At 43.2% G+C, this 21,065-nt stretch overlaps 1 protein-coding gene and 1 long non-coding RNA gene across 3 annotated transcripts in view; one reads left to right on the plus strand and one right to left on the minus strand.

Moving 5' to 3' along the window:
* LOC122219487 overlaps positions 1-21,065 on the minus strand; it is a 76,796-nt gene that overhangs the window by 41,367 nt on the left and 14,364 nt on the right. The window lies entirely within an intron of this gene.
* Positions 1-21,065, plus strand: part of SLC17A1 (solute carrier family 17 member 1) — a 33,106-nt gene that overhangs the window by 444 nt on the left and 11,597 nt on the right. Inside the window, exons 2-9 of the mRNA XM_042937719.1 lie at positions 3,297-3,469; positions 8,601-8,834; positions 8,919-9,006; positions 9,356-9,442; positions 11,595-11,716; positions 11,836-11,997; positions 13,178-13,310; positions 13,401-13,548. Coding sequence (XP_042793653.1) covers positions 3,297-3,469; positions 8,601-8,834; positions 8,919-9,006; positions 9,356-9,442; positions 11,595-11,716; positions 11,836-11,997; positions 13,178-13,310; positions 13,401-13,548 — 1,147 coding nt within the window. The remainder of the gene's footprint in view (positions 1-3,296; positions 3,470-8,600; positions 8,835-8,918; positions 9,007-9,355; positions 9,443-11,594; positions 11,717-11,835; positions 11,998-13,177; positions 13,311-13,400; positions 13,549-21,065) is intronic.

Raw genomic sequence — 21,065 nt, forward strand, 5'->3', positions numbered from 1 at the left:
TCTTACACACTCGTCCACTTAATCACGTGGTGGAGGGTACCAGAAAGAGGTCAACTACTTTTGCCCTGTCTCAAGGAGAAAGACACGGATGGAAGCGAAGACAGGATGAATGGTCCTGAGTCCCCGCATCCTTGGACATCAACACGTGGATATTTACTGAAAACTGTTTATTCTGAGTCGGGCAGGGAAAGGACGAGAAGAAAGTAGCACCATGGTCTTAGAATTGCGTGCGTGTCCTAGGGAACAGAATCCCGGAAGAGTGGGGGGTGGGGGGCAAGGAATAATTTATGTAAAGATGAGGGGTCTGTTACATCTCACATTTCTTCTTGTATTATTTTTGCTTTTTTGTGATTTTGGTCATTTTTCTATTGTCCGCTTTATCGATACTCAAATTTACATAGGAGTGTATAAAACGCATAAACATAAAAGCACATAAACCACATAAGCTCACACGCATCTATCATTGATTCTGCCCTTCTGCTTAACGTTTCCTTCCTGTCAGGCTCTTGCGGTGTGTTCCTCACGTTCTTCCTGGAGTAAGTGGATAAACTGAAGTAGGCCCCCCAACGATCGTGACACGAACCCTCCTCTGCACATGAGGCCTGCTCCCCCTGGCTCTCTGGAAGCTTTTTTCTCTCCTCCAGGGATTTTTTTCCCCCCAGTGTTCCTATTAGTTTTCCAGGTCCATTCGTTTTCCTTTTGATTTTATTTAAAAATGTTTTTTAATGTTTATTTTTGAGAGAGAGAGACAGACAGACAGAATGCGATTAGGGGAGGGGCAGAGAGAGAGAGAGAGAGAGAGAGGGAGACACAGACTCCGTTGTAGGCTCCAGGCTCCGAGCTGTCAGCACTGAGCCTGACGCGGGGCTTGAACTTAGGAACCGTGAGATCATGACCTGAGCCGAAGTCGGACGCTTAACCTGAGACTGAGCCACCCAGGCGCCCCTTTCCTTTTGATTTTAAAGATGAGGTTTAGAAAGCTTTGGAGCAAGCCATTCTCAGGGTGTGTGCATCCATGTGCGGCTGGAGACATTTTTCTGATGGCCCCTGGACAGTCAGTTTTAGGCTACAAGCCATAGGAAGGACTGGCTGATGACTGAATGGTTTTCTTCCCTCTGCTGAGCTCCAGGGCCTGTCTGCACAGGGTGAAAGTTTCAGCAGTGCCCCTGGCAAGGCTGTGTGTCGGTGTGTTCACCCTTCATCGAGCCCGGAGGTGTTTGGCATCTGAGTATCTGAGAAGAAGGTCTCTTACCAGACCCCTCCCATTGCCTGGGGATTGGTATTTGACTCCTGTTGTCCCCAAGCCCTGGGAGGCAAAACAGAAACAAAAACAAACAAAAGACACTGAGATCAAATGCTTTCAGAGAAAAAAATCTGCCTTCAAAGATCAGTTTATGCCTTGAGCAGTCGGTCTTCACAGAACCCTCGGCCTGAGTATTTCATTTTTCCTGGCAGATCATCCATACTTTTAAGGACATATTTTATTTTAAATATATTTCGCCTACTATTTTTATCTGTTTACAAAGGGAGAGCTGTGCAGGAAACGAATTTTCCAGGCATTACTGCCTTTTTTTTTTTCTTTTTCCACTTAGCAGCAAATCCAACATTTGTTTAGCTGAACTTCAAAACACTTCAGAATCAGCAATGCCCTTTTACCCTCTCTCCCCCTTCTGGAACTGGGAGAGCCATAGCAAGTGTCCAGGGTGCCACAGCATGTGTGGCCGGAGTACTGGGGACACGTAACTTGTCTCCCCCTTCGTAAGTCCGCAGATACAGAAATACCGTGCCCTAGCGGGGGTTATTTCTAGGAACCTCCTTCACATGGGTTTAAGATCATTTCGATGAGGTCTGTGACTTTGAGCTAATGAGATCTGGAGGAGGCAATGGACGTGGGCTGATATTGTATGATAAGCTGAGACTTTTAAGGAACTGTGGAAGGGGGTGAATGTGTTTTGCGTGGGGGATGAACATGAACTTTTAAGGACCAGAGGGTGGACCGTGGTGGCTAGCCGCCTAAGACTACCCCTAAGATTCTGGCCCCCGGTGTGTGTGCACCTCCCCCGCAAGTTATTTAAGCAAACACTAAGCTAGGTGCCGCCTGAAGGGATTTAGCAGATTTAAACATGGTCCCAAATGAGCTGATCTTAAAATAGAGAAATCATCCAGGAAATCACCCAGCCCTTCGACTTGGGTCTAGAGGTCAGAGACCAAGCAGCTAGGGAGAGTCCAAGTGTGAGAGGGTTCAACATTAAGCCAGATTCTTTCGGGCTGGTTTCAGAGCTGCAGGAAGCCACATGACAAGTCACAGGAACAGCCGCTTGGAACTGTAAGCATCTCCCAGCCGACAGCCAGCAGGGAGACGGCCACCTCAGTACCGTATCCACAGACAACTGAATCCTTACCATAACCTGAGCGAGAATGGAAATAGATCCTTGCTTAGAACCTTCAGCTGAGAACTTAGCCTGGCTGATCCCTTGATTTTAGCCTTTGAGATCATGAGCAGAAAACTTAAGTGTACTATGCTAACTCTATGCTAAAACTTCTCAACTGCAGAACTGTCTTAACAAATGGGTGTCGTTTTAGGCCATTAGGTTTGCAGACTTTTTTTTACACAGCAAGAGAAAACACACTTAGGAAAGCACATCCACAACAAAGCCTTCGACAAGCGTTGTCTGAAATGTACAAACATCAGAGCTACTCCGTGTAAATCAGGAACCATGGTATGAAAACCAGGGATGCTAAGTGCGGCCAACAATTCACCGGCGGTTCTGATCCAAGGAGAACAGGAAATTAAAGACACGAGGATCGCCAAAGAACCAACGAAATCATCACTATTTGCATATTTCCCACGTAGAAAACCTACCCCAAACAGCAGATGTATTTTTAGAAACAACAGTGACTTTTGGCTAGCTGGCTGGATACAGTATCGACCTTTAAAAGCCTAATTCCTTTCTTTTTAAACAAAATTTTTTAAATGTTTATTCATTTTTGAGAGGCCGAGAGGCAGAGCATGAGGGGGGGAGGGGCAGAGAGAGGGAGGGGGACACAGCATCGTGAGCAGGCTCCAGGCTCTGAGCTGTCAGCACAGGGCCCAAGGTGAGGCTCGAACCCACGAACTGTGCGATTACCTATATACAGTATGTATATAATATATAAGTATATATTATATATAAAATATAAAATGTATAATAAATAATATTAGAATGGCTCCAAGTTTCCGAGTGCCCTTCCTAAAGTCACTGTCTGTTTTTACCTCAGCTGTGTTAACAATGGACACTTTCTGTTTTACTTCTTAGTTCCAAGTGTTTGCTCCTTCCGCTACGGATTGTCTCTCCTCTTGCACGTCTGTAACAGTATCATAATGTCACAGCGCATGTGTCTGAGCCTCACAATGGTGGTCATGGTGAACAGCTCGGACCCACACGGTGTGCCCAACGCCTCCACAGAGGACAGCCTGGATGTCATGAAGGTATATGAAAAATACTGGCTGTAGTCCTAAATTGCAAATCCTGTCTTTCTAATTAGGTGGCGTAGAGATTGCATGTTATCATAATTGATGGGACACTAATAATCAGAAGAAGAAGTCTAAGGCTTCAACCACCTTGCTAATAATGACCTAACTAAACATGTCCCATGATTACAGCATTCCTCGATATTTGTGAAGGGCTCTGTTGTGTGAATCCTTCCCTGTGAAGAAGGATAAAAACCAAGCATTAGGGTGTCTAGAATTGAGATGTTTGGCCAAGCAAAACAGAAAGAAAGAAAGAAAGAAAGAAAGAAAGAAAGAAAGAAAGAAAGAAAGAAAGAAAGAAAGAAAAAGAAAAGAGAGAGTGGCAAAAGTAACATTTGTTTTTTTAATGTTTTTATTTATTAATTTTTTTTCAATATATGATATTATTTATTAATTTTGAGAGAGAGGGAGAGAGCACACCTGAGTGGGAGAGGGGTTAGAGAGAAAGAATCCCAAGAAGTAATACTTGACAAACTCATGGCGGAGAACTTTCCAAAGTTACTGGCAGGCACCGAATCACAAGTCCAAGAATCTCAGAGAACACCAAACAGGATAAATACCAAAAAGGCAAATAATTAACAACAAGAAAACCCGACTGGACATATTTAAGTTGCAGAAAACCAGGACACAGAGAACATCCTGAATGAAGCCAGAGAGAAAAGTATCTTACCGACAGAAGAACAAGGAGACGAATTTAGAAGACTTCTTATCAGAAACCATTCAAACAAGAAGAGAAGGGGAAAACATCTTTGCAGTGTTGAAAGAAAAAGAATCTGCCAAAATGGAATTCTATATCCAATGAAATTACCCCCAAAGTGAAAGAATGAAGACTATTTCAGGCAAATAAAAACTGAGGTAATTTATTGCCAACAGGCCGGCCATACAAGAAATGTTAAAAAAAAAAAAAAAAAAAGTAGGTTTTAATCCAACCATATCAATAATCATTTTAAATATGAATGGCCCATACATATCAGTTAAAAGACAGAAATGATCAGATATGGATAAGAAATAAGGTCATTAGACATGGAATCTACAAGAAACTCTTCTTAAATACAAAGACTCAGATAGATTAAAAGTAAAGGGATAAAGAAAATGTGATGCAGCCACGAAAACACTAATCAAAAGAAAACCTAAGTAGCCATATTAATTTCAGACAAAGCAGAATTTATAGCAAGGAAGATTATCAGAGATAAAGGGGTATTACCTAATGATAAAGGAGTCAAGTCTCCAAAAAGATACAATAATCCTGAACATGCATGTCCCTAACAACAGAGCAGCAAAATACAGAAGGTGAAAACTGTTAGAACTGAAAGGAGAAAGAGACAAATATAAAATTGGTAACTGTTTTCTATTTGTTATATCTCTTCTCTGTTTCCTTTTTTTGAATTCTCTTTTTTGCCTTCTCTGGGTTTAATTATTTAAGTGATTCAGTTTTATTTCTTCTTTTCATGTATCATTTAGACTTTAAAAAACACCTGTTTTATTTCATTTTTTATTTATTTATTTTGAGCGAGAGCGAGCAGGGGAGGGCCCGAGAGAGAGGAAGAGAGAGAATCCCAAGCAGGCTCTAGAATGTCAGTGAGAGCCTGACACGGGGCTCAAACTCTTGAACTGTGTGTGAGGTCATGACCTGAGTCAAAATGAAGAGTCAGATGCTTAACCAACTGAGCCACCCAGGCAACCCCCAAAAGACACCTGATTTAGTAGTTGCCCCAGCATTTACAACATACATTTTTTAATCATCTAAATCCACCATCAAATCGGGGTGTCTGGGTGGCTCCATCGGTTAAGCGTCTGACTTCAGCTCAGGTCACGATCTCACAGTCTGGGAGTTCGAGCCCTGCGTCGGGCTCCGTGCCGACAGCTCAGAGCCTGGAGCCTGCTTTGGATTCTGTGTCTGCCCCCTCTCTCTGCCCCCTGCCCCCGCTCATGCTCTGTCTCTCTCTGTCTCTCAGTAATAAATAAATGTTAAAAAAAAATTTAAACCCACCGGCAAATAATACCAAACTGCTTCATGTGCATTGCAGGTACTTTATAACACATTATTCCTAATTTTGCTCTCCCGTCTCTTGGGAAAGTGCTGTTATTCATTTCAGTATCCACATTATAAATACATGATTACATTACTGCTTTAAACAAGTAGTTATCTTTTAGAATAATTCAAAGTGAAATATTCTTTTTATTTATTTACTTTTAGAGAGAGAGAGAGAGAGAGAGGCAGAGGGAGAGAGAGAGAATTCTAAGCAGGCTCCACACTCAGCACAGAGCCTGATGCAGGGCGGGACTCAATCCCACAACCCCGGGATCATGACCTGAGCCAAAATGAGGAGTCGGGACCCTCAACTGACTGAGCCACGCAGGGACCTCCAAAATAAAACATTTTATCCCTTCATTTATTCTTTTCGGATGCACTTCCTTTTTTAATACGGATCCATGTTCCTGAGTGATTTCATTTCCTTCTGCAGAAAGAACTTCTATTAAAATTTCTTTTGTGGGTAATGCTTTCGTTTTTCTACCTAAGAAATCTTTGCATAGCCCGAGGCAAAAAAACACTCTTCTTGCTATGTCTTCTTCTAGAAGTTGTATAATTTCAGGCTTTACATTTAAACATATGATTCATTTAGACTTAATTTTTATGTATGGTGGGTTGAAGATTCTTTTTTTACATACAGATATACAATTGTTCTACCACCATTTGTGAATTGTCTTTGGATGTTTGTTGAAAAGTCAGTATTTGTAGGACGAATACCACTTACTTGATTTTAAGGCTTGTCATAAAGTTATAGTAATCAAAACAGTGTGGTATAGCTCACAAAAAACAGTCAATGAAATAAAATAGAGAGTTCAGAAACCAACTCACACAGATATAAACTCCTGATTTTTTTCCTGATCCACAAAAGAAAATACATAAAATTGGACTCCATTCCATTCCATTCCAAAGAGCTGTTGAGAGAATAAAGAGACCTGAGACAGGGATAAATGTTTGCAAATCCTGTCTAATAAAGGAATTCTATCAAAACTCGATAAAAATGAAACAAAAGCCCAATAAAAAGATGGGAAAAATGTAAACAGTCTTTTCACCAAGGAAGATACAGGGAAGGATGGCAAATACTCACAAAAAGATGTCCCACATCATCAGTCATTAGGGACAAGCAAATTAAATCCATAAAGGTTTATGACTACACACCGAAGCCTCTAACATCGCTGGGGAGGACGTAAAATGGTACAATCACTTCAGTGACCTACCGTATGATCCCCCCATTCTATGCCAGGTATTTACTGAAGAGAAATGAAAACACATGTCCGTACAGAGACTTGTACGTAAATGCTCACAGTCGCTTTATTTGTAACAGCCCCAAACTGGAAACAATAAAAAGGTTCAACAGATGAATGAATGCACACACTATAGTACAGTCCTAAAACAGGGTACTGCTTAGCACTAATCATAAATGAATGCTAAAAATAAATGGATGAAGCTCAAAATAAGTACGGCGAATTTACAGAAAACCTCCAGAAAATAAAAACGATGACGTAGTGACAGGCAGAGAAGATCAGTGGTGGGAGAACAGCAGGAAAGAGGAATTACAAAAAGAAGTAAGGAAACTTTTGGAGGTGAGGAACACGTACATTTCCTTGACTGTGGTGACGGTTTTGTGAGCGTGCACGTAATTACATGTGTCAAGTTGTACATTTTATGTCAAAGATTAAGTATGCAGTTTATTGCATCGTTTGTCCCTCAGAAATCTGTTAAAATCTTTTTGTCCAATTTTTCCTTGAACGATATCCTGAAACATTTGTAGTATCCCATTGCTTTGGTTTAAATATTGAGAACCCTTGGGGCGCCTGGGTGGCGCAGTCGGTTGAGCGGCCGACTTCAGCCAGGTCACGATCTCACGGTCCGTGAGTTCGAGCCCCGCGTCGGGCTCTGGGCTGATGGCTCAGAGCCTGGAGCCTGTTTCCGATTCTGTGTCTCCCTCTTTCTCTGTCCCTCCCCCGTTCATGCTCTGTCTCTCTCTGTCCCAAAAATAAATAAAAAAATTTAAAAAAAAAAAAAATAAATAAATAAATAAATAAATATTGAGAACCCCATATTCTAGAGAAATGGGTATTCGCAGAGGCCACACACGTAAAAAAAGAGCCTCTTTAGAAGATCCAGGGAAACTGATCTCCTTCACATCGGAGTCACACAAAAGGAATTCTCTTCGCGGCCATACAAAGGAACTAGATGGAAGAGAGAGAGGGAGGGAGAGAGAGAGAGAGAGAGAAAATACAGCATGTATTTTCCAAACACATCCAAAAGATGAAAACTCACCAGAAAATTGTTTCCACGGAGCAGATCTGAGTTGTAACCTGAAATTACAAAATGCAGCTAAAAACTAGGGAGGCAATTATATTTACGGGCAACAGTAGACACAGGAGCTCAGAGCAGAGGTGGCCCGGTGACAGGAGGCTGTGCTCAGGCAGTAGAGCGTGGAATACAAGTGAGTTGACAGATCTCAGGGGAGGATTTTGGAAACACGAGACAGAACATTTTAGAAAAGGAGAGAACCAAGCACCAAAAGAGAATTGGCCCTCTTCCTTCACTGTCTCATCCAATGATTTTCACGGTTCGGCCTGATACCTTCTCTTCACGTTTTGATCGATCACTGTTTCTGTCTCTGGGAGTAGTACGTATGTGGGGAAATGTCTGTCTGGGGAACGAGGGTAACTTAACGGAGTCGTCGGAGGAAGACAGAAGGCAACAGGCAATTAATGATGGCGGCAAGTGTAGTATTCCACAGAAGACTTGACACGCAGAGTAGCAATGTTCCAGGAATAAGTATTAAACGTCTACACCGTACTGGGGGTAGAGACGGTGCAAGGACTCGCCATTAGCTTTGAAGATACCAGTGTGAAATGTCAGTACCCACAGGAAATGATGTTATAAAGGAGCAGCAAAGGTCCCGTGATGGAAAATGAAGCAGAGGGGAGCTCCTTGACCCCAAGGAAGCCTGCAGACCAGGGTCCCCGCATCCCTGACTATCACAGTAACTCACCAGGATGCAGAGTGGCTCCATGCGACTCTCTCTCTCTCTCTTTTTCTCCCCAGAACCCCGTGTACAACTGGAGTCCTAAAACCCAGGGCATCATCTTCAGTTCCATCTTCTATGGCATACTCATCATCCAAATTCCTGTTGGATACTTGTCTGAAAAATACTCCATCAAGAAAATGATCGGCTCGGCACTATTCCTCAGCTCCCTGTTTAGCCTGATCCTGCCGATGGCCGCTGAAGGTGGAGAAGCTTGGATCATCGCATGTCGGGCGGCCCAGGGAGTTTCCCAGGTACTAAGATAACGCAACAAGTGAACAGGGCTGAAATTCACAGGAAGCATCAGAGATCAGATGTCCTAATCCTTCTGATTTCAGGGGTCAGCATTAATAGCTCAGCACGCAATATGGGTCAAGTGGGCTCCACCCTTGGAACGAGGCCGACTCACCTCCCTGAGTCTATCAGGTAACGACCTAGGGCCTCGAAGGTGTGAGTGTCACTGCTCCCTCACTGTGCCGTGTTCTTCCTAGAGCTGTAAAAGACGTGTGTTTTGAACTGTCCGGGGCTTTGGGAACCATCTGTTCCGGCAGCCCCCCCTTAAAGATGCGGAAACTGTCTAGAAAGGAGAGGCTTCTTTATCTCAAACAACAGAAAAAGGGGGGGGGGGGAGCAAATATTTTATTCGTTTCTTCTGCCCAGTGTTTTGCTCTACAAATGTATTTCACCGGAAATCATTCATTGCTACCCTGACGCTACATTATCTCTAGGTTCAGATGTCTGCTCCTTAGGGGCGCTCTTTGTGCTTTCTGATTAGGGGTTCTGCTGGGGCCCTTCATTGTTCTGCTTGTGACTGGATTCATCTGCCAATCCCTGGGCTGGCCCGTGGTCTTCTATATTTTTGGTGAGTCTCTTTCTGTAAAATCCCAGTCATTATTCAGAACTGAAAAAATTTAAAAAAAAAACAACCTGACTATAACGTAATAATTTATATAAAGTTAATGGCTTTAAAAATCATGAATCTCATGGAGGGTAAGAGGTCAGCCTTCATTAATTTCCTCCTGCCCTGGTACTGGTTCCGTGAAGTTTTACGCTTCCAGTCCTCTCTTCCGGGGAGCCGCCATTCTCTGTGTCCACCTGTCCGTCTCTCCAATTTGGGGGAGCCACAGCTTGCCCTATGACCTCAACTCTCTGCGGGATCGAAGACGACTTGTTGATTTTTAGTCTGCTAAACACTTTTCTGGTCACGAGGATGGGAAGGATGACTCTTCCAAGTTCCTTACGTGCCGGATCAGAAAGCGGAAGTCTCTCTCCAGGCCATTCTGAAGTTAGCGGGGTCAACACAGGACGAGAAGACATATTATATTCCAGTGTAGTACAAATCAGTAGCTTTATCTGCGACTTTTAAATGTTCCTGTGTCTTGCCCCGGGCCTCACAAATGTTAGAGCTGGCCAAGCCTCCATGCCCACAAATCAAGTGGAGGTTCTTCGGTCCTGAACCTGAACTCTCAATCACATCCAACAATACTGGGGGCAGCGGCGGGGGGGAGGGTCTGCCCGACCCCCTGACCAGACTTCATTCTTCTGGCCATTCCTGCTCAGTCTTCTGCAGACTTTTCCTCTTCTCCTTGCCACGAACTCCTGGCTTTCTTCAAAGCTCTGCCCCAGGCTCCTCCTCTAGGACCGTATTCCCTCCCTAAAAACATGATTCATGCTAAGTGTCGGTGACCGCTTACTAACCACGCGTCTCAGAGCGAGCAAGCTGACCTTTCTGCACATCAATATTCCCTGACAGCACCACAGGACTTTTCTGAGGGCTAAACTGTCACACAGAAATGTACGTACTGCCCATGTCTTAGGGGGCTTCTCTCCACTTACGCGTCACCTTGGGATTAGGTCCTCAGGCCACGGAGTGAGGTGGGAGTTGTATGTTGTCAATATGCTTTAAAAAAATTTTTTTTTGTTAATGCTTATTTGTTTTTGAGAGAGACAGAGGCAGAGCGCGAGCAAGGCAGGGGCAGAGAGAGGGGGAGACACAGAATCGGAAGCAGGCTTCAGGCTCCGAGCCATCAGCACAGAGCCTGACGCAGGGCTCGAACTCCCGAACCGCGAGATCATGACCTGAGCCGAAGTCGGACGCTCAACCGACGGAGCCACCAGGACCCTCCCACCCCCCACCGCCTCGCCCCAGCCCTTGCTCCCTCTCCAGTCACACTGGCCTCATAACCTAGGGCTCTGGCACTCTCTGCACCCTCTGCCTGGCCCCACATCCACATCCCAGCCTCCACGGAGCCTGACACTCCTCACCTCCTCCCCCGCAACTTCTCTCCACAGCTCTTACCACTGACATTTAACACCTTTTACCTACTTACTTTTCATGCTCTCCTTCTCATCCACTAGAAAATAAACTCCACGAAGACAGAAATATCTGTCTGGTCTATCCACTGCTGTACCCCCAGCGCCTAGAATAGTGACTGGTACAGAATGAGCATTTCATCACTACTTTTCGAATGAATGAATGCATTTCTGGAAGATTCACTGACGAGCACTGCACCCCCTGTCCTAACAGGATTTCTAAAGGGTCATTAGTACAAAACACTCAAAAACGACAAATCCTTTGGCAAACTCATGGAGGACTTGTATAATCCCTGAGGCCAGGGCTGTAATCTTAGGAGCATGGCCAAGACTGAAGCTCCCAAAGCTAGGTGATGGTCAAGCCCTTTGAGGTCTCGGCTGTGCCGTCTTCTCACGGTGGGACACGTTGGGGATCTAGAGATGAGGGTCTGTCTAGGAGCAGGGAGGTCCACTCTCATGAGTGGGGGGATACAGAGGCTCGAGGGCCAGAGGGCTTGCCGCCCTTTCCACAAAATTCATTCTGGAGGCAGAGGCAGCCTCGGATACAGAGAGGACTGCCCAAAATGCAAGCCTTGCTGTAAAGTCGCAAAGAAGAAAGAGGAGGTTCCGGTTCTCGGACCGATGACGAGACACGTCAAGGTGGGAAGGGCACTTACTACGGACAGAAGCAATTTCAATTCTAACCTGTTCTGCTTTGAGAGGCGCCTGTGGCTGTGGCATGAGTCTTCTCTGGTTCCTTCTGTTCTATGACGACCCCAAGACCCACCCGTGTATAAGCGTCAGTGAGAAGAACTACATCTTGTCATCCCTCAACCAGCAGCAGGTAGGACACGGACGCTCCACGGTGGCAGCTCCCAGATTCTGTGCCCAAAGAAACCGCGTTCCAGCTTCTCCTAATGGGCTGACAGTCAACGTTTCGTTGTTGTTGCTGTTTTTTCCCAGAGCAGCTCAAGAACACGGTCTCTGCCGATCAAGGCTATGATTAAGTCTCTCCCACTCTGGGCCATTGTTTTCGGTTCTTTTGCTTTCCACTGGACAAACAACATCATGCTTTTCTACACCCCGACGTTTGTCGACTCCAACCTTCATGTGAACGTAAAAGAGGTAAGGACACCTTTCCTCTCCTTTTAACTTTATGAAACTTCTCACGACTCTAGTCCTAGCTCTTGGCCTCTCTACACTGTCTAGCTGATGCTCTGCACCTGGAGACTCACCGTTTCCACTTTTTCTGTCACCATTTCCCGGAACAAAAGGTGTAGGCACCGTGTCTGGCCTCCGCAAAACACAGTCCTGTTCCCGTAGTGCCTTTCCCCGCCATTCACTGTATTATTGCCCTACCGCAGTACTCAAGGCTCAACACCATCGTTCCCTACAGGGACTCATCCTCCCCTCCACCGTGCCCAGTCACACCCATCCTATCTCTCGGAACAAGGCAATGAGTCCCGGGCTGAGAACCCACGACTCAGGTCTTGCTTTGAAACGACGCTCATTGCTTGAAACGGGCGCTCTCATTGCTTGTCTGAGAATCACTGATGCCTGGAACCTTATGTCTGATGCCATGGTAACCAGAAAAGACTCCCGTAGAAATGGAATGCCCAAAGTGGCATTCTGCAGTGAACCTCCAGGAACCCAGCCTAGGGGCCAACATGACAGTGAGGTCATTTAAGCTCTTTCTGATTCAATTTTGCCCTCCACGAGACCATGGAGGGGTTGAAAGAATTAATAGCAGCGATCCAGAGTAAGCACCAGATAAATGTTTGTAATTGTTGTCATCACTCTTTCTCCCCCGAGCCAGCTGTCCCCATTCCCAAGTGTAGTCTTCATCTCTGTTATCCAGAACTTTCAGTTCCCGTGACACTACCAATAGAAAACTAGACATACTGTGACAACCGTTTTTGATTTATTTATTTACTGGAGTGAGAGAGAGCGCGAGCGCGCGAGCAGGGAGAGGGGAGAGGGGAGAGGGGCAGAGGGAGAGTGAGAACCCCAAGCAATCCACACTCAGCGCAGAACCCGGTGTGGGGCTCGACTGCACAACCCTGGGATCGTGACCTGAGCCAAAATTAAGGGTCGGACACTCATCTGACCAAGACACCCCGTGACAACTATGTCTGACCTCAAGGCTATTTTCCTCTTTCTTTTGGGTGGTGTGGCCCCAAGTCAGAATTCTGTGGTTGTATGTTGATGGTGTCTCCTATGGCAATACAGATGTTCAGTACTGAACTTCAGTGGAGGGATGGCTCTGGCTTCCGGACTCATCCTTCCGATGACATTTCTTTCTCAGAATGGGCTGCTGTCAGCCCTCCCCTATTTGTTTGCCTGGAGCTTTGGTATCCTGGCAGGTCACGCTGCAGACTTCTTCCTGTCCAGGAATATTCTCCGCCTCAATACCATCCGGAAGCTCTTCAGCACACTAGGTAAGGAACAGCCAGGACATTCAAGCACTTTGAGTTACTTCACCCCATCTTCGGGACGCCCCTAATTGTGTTGTCTGGACGGCTCCCCAGGACTCTTCCTGCCTCCCTTCTTCGGTCTGTGCCTGGTTCACCTGAGTTTCAGCTTCTCCAGCACCATCGTTTTCCTGATACTTACTGGTTCCACAGGAAGCTTTTGCATGGCCGGACTACTTATAAATGGCTTGGATATTGCTCCCAGGTATGGTGGTAAACATCTCTTTCTTGCATTCAAGCTCTCAAGGGCGCTTTAAGATTTCCACCGTGTTGTGAGTTCATGGCCGGCAGGCCAAAATGCTTCCCGAAGAAGCATCAGTATAGTTCAGAAATCTCCTCTAAGTGATAATTATGTGCCTAATGATATATTAATGTGTGCAACTCTTATGTGTATGAAGTGTAGCCCAGTGATTCAGAGCACAGGTTCTAAAGTCGGAAGGTTCGGTTTCGATAAAAGCGTGAACATGCCGCTCAAGCTACCTGCTTACCTTCTCTGTGCCTGCTTCACATCTACAAAACGGGGGTAATAAGAGAATGTTGACCTCATAGGGTTATTAGAGGATTAAATACGTTAACAGGTCAAATACACAGAAGAGCGCCGGGCACACAGCGAACACCGCGTAAAGGTTAGTTGCTCTGCTGTCGTCGTTAGTGTATGCATGTTTATATATCATGAATCTTCGTGACAACCCCCCAGTCAGTAAACATACTTATTTAACAACCAAGGAAACTGAGGGTCAGATACTTGTCCATCTAAGACCTCATCACTGGTTTGGGATCTTACTTAGGATTTGAATCCAGATCCGTCTAGCAAGATCTGTTTGCTCTCTTTACTGTTCCGCCTTTTAATTGAATTTAGTTTAACTTAAATTTTTTATTTAAAAATTTTTTTAATGTTTATGTATTTTTGAGAGAGAGAGAGAGAGAGAGAGAGTGAAGCAGGCTCCAGGCTCCAAGCTGTCATCACAGAGTCTGACATGGGGCCTGACCTCACAAACCGTGAGATCATGACCCGAGCCGAAGTCAGACACGTCACTGATTGAGCCACCCAGTGTCCCCGGTTCAGCCCTTGTTGAAGATACACTAAGTGTGACTGATGGCAGCAGTTCTGCCATTTGCACAGCTCCAGGGGGCGCTGTCTACATCGTACTTTGCGGGGCTAGTAGTCCCTGGGGAACTTAGATCCACTATGAACACGATTCTCTGAAGTTTAGTAACGCAGGGGCCGTGGGGCTAGAGATGCAAAATCAACAAAAAATAATCCACTTGTCAACTCTTACAAAGAACCTCGTCCATCATATCTACACAAGGTGAGCGTCAGAGTGATGAGGACATGTATCCATTTGTTTCATTCAGTTCCAAGGCCCTCCTTAAAAATGCCCACAGGTGTTCTGATCACCTGGAGTTGTATAAAAACGTGTAAGGATTATTTGATATAGAAAGCACCATGTCAACTGAGCCATATGCACTTTGAGGTCGAGGATGAGAAAGGAGGGGCGCCTGGGCGGCTCAGTTGGTCAAGCGTCCGATTTCGGCTCGGGTCATGATCTCACGGTTCATGGGTTCGAGCCCCACATCGGGGTCTGTGCTGACAGCTCAGAGCCTGAAGCCTGCTTCTGATTCTGTGTCTCCCTCTCTCTGCCCCTCTCGCACTTGTGCTCTCTCTCTCTCAAAAACAAATAAACATTAAAAAAAAAAACAAAAACGAAAAGAAGGAGAAAGGAAATTACAAATAGTAGCATTTCTTGAGTATTTTTCATGTGCCCATCATGCCGCAGTGTGAATGAGATCATGTTGTCCACATGAGTGTGGGCGAGGAAACAAAAGAGCAGGGTAAGGAATTTATGTTAAGTCACACAGCGATAAGGACGGAGGGTGCATACCTACCTACGTCTGCTTCCAAAGTGGACCAGCTGTAGTCACTCCCTCAACAGTGCCAGTTGCTAGCATCTGCTCAGTAGGACCTGAAATATCTCAACCAGCAGGGGCTGGGGTAACACAGCACTTGGCCTGAGTTGCACTGTCCCGATGGACCCAAACTCCAGGTCGGCCAGCTAATTTTGTAGAGTCGGGGAGAATAAATATCCTAATACACAAACTAGAAACAATTCTCAGTCTCTTAAGCTAGGTCGTCCTCGGTCTTTAGGGCATACGTGCATTATAGCTCAACCATATCAATGGGTAGGGCTTAATCGCCTTTTACTAATGGGATGGAGACCAAACTTACTTAAAGCAGAATGTTCCTAATCATATACTTCTCTTGCCTATTAGAGAGAGTTCTCTAAGCAGATACAGTTCCGAATTGTCCTCTCGGGGAAATTTGGTCTTTGTTAGAACTGAAGAGTAGTACAGGGATTATATAGGTTGGAGCAGAACAAAGGTGGTGGGGAAGAAAGTTCTGGAAGGAAGCAGAAACACACACATGTGGTTTTGTGAGAGTACTGTTTGGAAACTAGGATTGAGTGAGACAGAGAACCTAAGAATGTAGTGGCCGCTATTGCTTATGGTGGGTACCAAGAGTAGAAAAGCCCAGAGAATTAGAAAGATGTTCTGTGATGCGTTAAGAAGAAACTGTCATTGCCTTGACATTCTTAAAAGAAGGCTCCAAAAAAGATTTGAATTACTTTTAATTATTATTTTTCAAATAATTTTTTAAAATGTTTGTTTAGTTTTGAAAGACAGAGAGAGAGAGAGAGAGAGAGAGAGTAAGCAGGGGAAGGACAGAGAGAGAGGGAGCCACAGAATGCAAAGCAGGCTCCAAGCTTTGAGCTGTCAGCACAGAGCCCGACCCGGGGCTCGAACTCACAAACTGTGAGATCATGACCTGGGCCGAAGTCCAACGCTTAACTGACCGAGCCACCCAGGAGCCCCCACTTTTAATTATTTTTGACTGGATGGATTGTGCACCCCCTCCGTGTGGGTCTCAACTGTAGTTCAGGTATTGGAATATTATTTGGGCTCTACTAAATCACAGTACGCCAAAATATAAAACGGATAAAATTGAAAGTCTACTTCAGTGGCTATTTAAATTTCCAAAATGCTTTTTACCCCAGACTGTTGCAGCTGGGGAATGAGCAAATTTAGAGCAGACGGTTGTCCAGAAGATTATCCTGCGTTACAGCAACCTCCAGGTTGTTTTCATTCCTCATCTCAAATAGCTACTGTTTGAGGATTGAATGGCACGAGGATTAGAGCATCACACGTTCTCCCCTTGCCACTCTCAGATCAAAAGAACCGTCCGCTCCATCGTATGGGTAGGTCATGGTTTTCAGAGGAATTGTCAAGGCATTCAGGATCTTGACACCGAAGATTCTGTTTATTTCTTCAACTATGGAATGAAATCACCTCTCTTAGTACAAATAGGTCACATCCTTTCCCCGGTAACAACATGCTAAAGACTTCTGAATCTGGGAGGAGAACACAGTCGTCAAAGAGGTCCTAGTTACCGAAGAGATAACAGGACAAATATAAAGAAAACCGCTCCTACACTTGTCAGAGTAAGATTACCAAAACCAGAAAGGTGGGGAGGGAGAAACAGAGATCTCTTAAAAACAGCCAAGTGCAAAAGGCACGTTGTTTTCAAAGAAGAAATAATAAGACTAAACAGGAACGATGAAAGCTAGAAACGAATCTCAAAATAGGTAAAAAAAATAATTAAATAAACTAAAATCACTGTTAACTAGAAATCTATCTTCAGCAACAATTCCTTCAAGAATTAAGGCAATATAAAAATATTTTCAGGCAAATTATGAGAATTCACCAGCAACAGACACCCAATGAAAACTTATTAAATGGGAATTCTTTGGACAGAAGAAAAATAATCACAGATGAAGCATAGAAATATGGAATGAAGAAAGAGAGATAGAGAGGAAAAAATAAAATAAATCTAATAATTATTGAATTCACAAAAGACAATACCATTAGGGTATAAAAATATGTAAATTAAAATGCACAACAATGAACAGCACAAAAGATAAAAAGGCACAAATGAATATGTGAATACGTGTTCTAAGATGTTTTAATTAATGGGAATTTGCAAGACTATTCATTTATATTAGACTAAAATAAGTCAAGAATATGTATTTTAATCTCTAGGGTAACTACTGAAGAAAATAATGATGTAAAGAAAATATTTTTAAAAAACAATGAAAAAGAAGTAAAGAGTAAAGTTTAAAAAGAAACATAAAATTGGTGGGATAAAGAATGATGATCATTTTAAGTCAAATGTATCAAAAAACCCATAAAATATAAAAGGACTATATGTTCCAAATTAACTTAATCTGGATTAAAATAAAAACAAAAACCAAATATAATAGGTTAAAAGCAAAATCAAGGAAAACAGATCAGCCAAAGTAGACTTTAAGTCAAGATGCATTACTAGAAATAAGAATTTTTAATGATTATTTCAATTCACTAGAAGATATAAGTTTCTAAGTTTCTATGCACCCAACATTGTACAGCTGCAAAGCAAAATTTGAGAAAACTGTTCAACTTCCACACAGGATTAAGCAGCTGTGGATGACTGACATTCCAGGTGGGAAACCTTTGAAAAGGCCAAATAAAGTACCAAAAGTAGGGACGCCTGTCTTGATCTTGGGGTTGTAGGTTCAAGCCCCATATAGGGTGTAGAGATTACTTGAAAAAAAAATCTTTAAAAGACATACCAAAAACAGTCATTAAAAGACATCAGGCTGCAGCAGAGGCCAATAAGACCAAAAACACAAGGGGACAGCACCTCTGAGGTGAGCGGACAGTTCCTGCCACTTTTTTCTTGGGGTCATGTGCCAATTGTAAAATGGCTAATAATCCAGGTTTGGACCTGGGAGGAGGCTGCTTCTCTGAATAGAGAGATTAGCCAAGCTTCCAGGTGCACGGGCTGGAGCGACAACATTGGAAATTAAGAGAATTTGAGCATAAAGTCACTTTCTCTCCTTGAGATATTTGTTGAATTCTGAAGTTCGACCGGGCAAGTGGCAGAATTTCCTATACTATCTGTACAAAGGAGACAAGATCTACCAAAGCCTGGAGGGCCCCAGCCAAATATACTGAACTCTCCATGTAACAACACGGAGTGCAATACCTAGGGGGGTTCTAGAGGTAAACTGACTCTTGCCAACAGTGGAACCTAGCCTCATCTTAGTTCATTCCCTAATTAGATTAGTGATCTATTCCCTCCTCTCCAAATCTAGTACAGAGAGCAGTGAATCTTTTCTTGAAAAGTATGACATATTCTTGGAGTCCCTACAGCTCTTATTCACAATGTCCAGCATTTAATAAAAAATTACTAGGCATGACAAGGGATAGGGCCATGTGATCAGTAACCATAAATGCATCAGAAATAGTCCTACCACTGATAGAGATATTAAAGTTATCAGGTGAGAAGAACTTCGCAATAGCTGTGATGAATATACCAAGAAACCAGGGGGGAAAGCTGAGGAAAAGAGATGAAAGCATAAAGAATTTGACCAGCAATGGAATCTATACAAACAATCAAATGGAAGTTTGAGAGCTGAAGAATAAAATGTCTGCAATTAAAATCTTAATAGGGTTTTTTTTAATTTTTTTATTTATTTTTTTATTATTTCTGGGAGGCAGAGAGAGGCAGAGAGCAAGCAGGGGAGGGGCAGAGAGAGGGAGACACAGAATCGGAAGCAGGCTCCAGGCTCTGAGCTCTCAGGACAGAGCCCGATGTGGGGCTTGAACTCACAGACTGCGAGATCATGACCTGAACTGTAGTTGGCCGCCCAAAGAACTGAGCCACCCAGGTGCCCCAATAGATAGGTTTAATGACAAATTAGCCACAAAGAGAAGACAGGATTGGTATATAGGAAGGTGTATCATAGGAAATATCCAAACTGAAATATACAGGAAAAAAAAAAAAAAGAGAACAAACGGAAATGTGGAATGAAGTAAAAGGCTAACAAATCTGTACTTGAATCTCAGAAAGAAAGGAGAAATAAAATGGGACATAAGCCATATTTTATGAGAAAACAGCCCCAAATAATATTAAAGTAATGAAAGATGGTAAACCACACGTGCACAAAGCTCTGTGAATTTCAACCATGTGACATGTAAATTATAATATACACATTAAGAATGCCAAAAACTAAAGACAAAGAAAAAAAATCTTAAAAGGAACTAGAGAGAAAAGGCATGTTACTTTCAAGTAGCACAATATTAAGCCTGACCTCTGGTTTCAACAGAAACCATGAAATCCAGAGGTAATGAGATGAGCTCTATAAAGTGCTAAAAGAAATAAATGTCAGCCTAGAATTTTATACCTAGTGAAAACACTCTTCGAAAGTCAAAGCAAAATAAAAATGTTTTCAGACAGAGAAATTGTCACCAGTGGACGTTCACTAAAAGAGATACCGAAAGAAAATTTTCAGGTAAAAAGAAATTATCCCTATTGAAACCTGATTGTGCTAGGACGACTCAGGAGCGATAAGGGGGTAAATATGTGTGTAATTATAGAGACCACTGATTTGCAAAACAGTAGAGAATACCTTGTGAGTTGAAATGCACATCAAACCAAACTGCATTAAGGAATTAAAATACAGGATGCAACAATGCAAAGAGGGAGATGCACAGAAATGTTAAAATATTAAAATCTTAAAAATGTTCTAAGCTTCTGGTGTTGTAGAGAAAAGAGTAAAAGTATAATTCATACTAAAGTGAAAAGGACATGCTATAATATCTTCAGTGCTTGAAAACAACAGTGAAATACTGTCATAGACGGAAAAAATAAAACCGATGAATCTAGAAGAAAGAAAAAGTGGAATGTGAAAGCGGAGGTCAAAAAGAAAATAGTGAACAGATAAAGAGTCATAAGTATATCAGTTATTGTATTAGACCAATATGGATGAAATATTCCAAGTGAGTATCAAGACTGTCCAGCTCAATGATAAAGGACACTGTAGCCTGCTATAAATAAAACATGCAATAAACATGAGGACATAGCACGGATGCAATTAAAGGCTATAGAGAGGTATCCCACGCAAATATTAACCAAAAGAAGATTGAAACAACTATGCTAGTATCGGAAAAAGTGGAACACTACTAGAAATAAAGTGTTAGTTCACAATGGTGAAGAGAAAAATATCAGAATTATACCTCTGAATCCAAGAATACAGCCTTAATTTATATTCAGTACAAACTGAGAGGACTCAAAGAGCTAGACAAATGTACCACGGAGGGAGAAATTTTCATAACCTCTTTGAACAGCTTGTACAAAATATGAGGGAGACACGAAGTTAGTAAGGACGTGGACGACTAGAATGACAAGAACAAAATGTGACGGGCTTGACCTAATTGACGAATATGGAACATGACACTGTGCTCGAGGAGAGGATCCCAATTATTTTCAGTTGCCTACAGGACAGTTACTGAAACTGACAATATGCTGGGTCATAAAGCGAGCTGCAATTAATTTAAAACGATTGAAATCATTCAGAAGAGTAACACCTTGGACTGCGAGTAACTTGTCCTGTGAGTGTTCTGCAGGACAAGCAAACGTTTCTAATAAATTTTAACTTGATAAACGAGCGACGTCTTGCAATACGAGTTGTACATGAGGCCAAATGTCACCTGATCACAACTGAGCCAACGGTTCTTGAAATTCACTCTGATATACACGTGCTTTCGATTACAAGGATGTTTCCGGAATGAATTATGCTCACATACCAAGGTTTTACTGTATATTCTTAGATCACAGTGAATTAA

The sequence above is a fragment of the Panthera leo genome, chromosome B2 (assembly GCF_018350215.1).
Source record: "Panthera leo isolate Ple1 chromosome B2, P.leo_Ple1_pat1.1, whole genome shotgun sequence".
Classification (NCBI taxonomy): Eukaryota; Metazoa; Chordata; class Mammalia; order Carnivora; family Felidae; genus Panthera; species Panthera leo.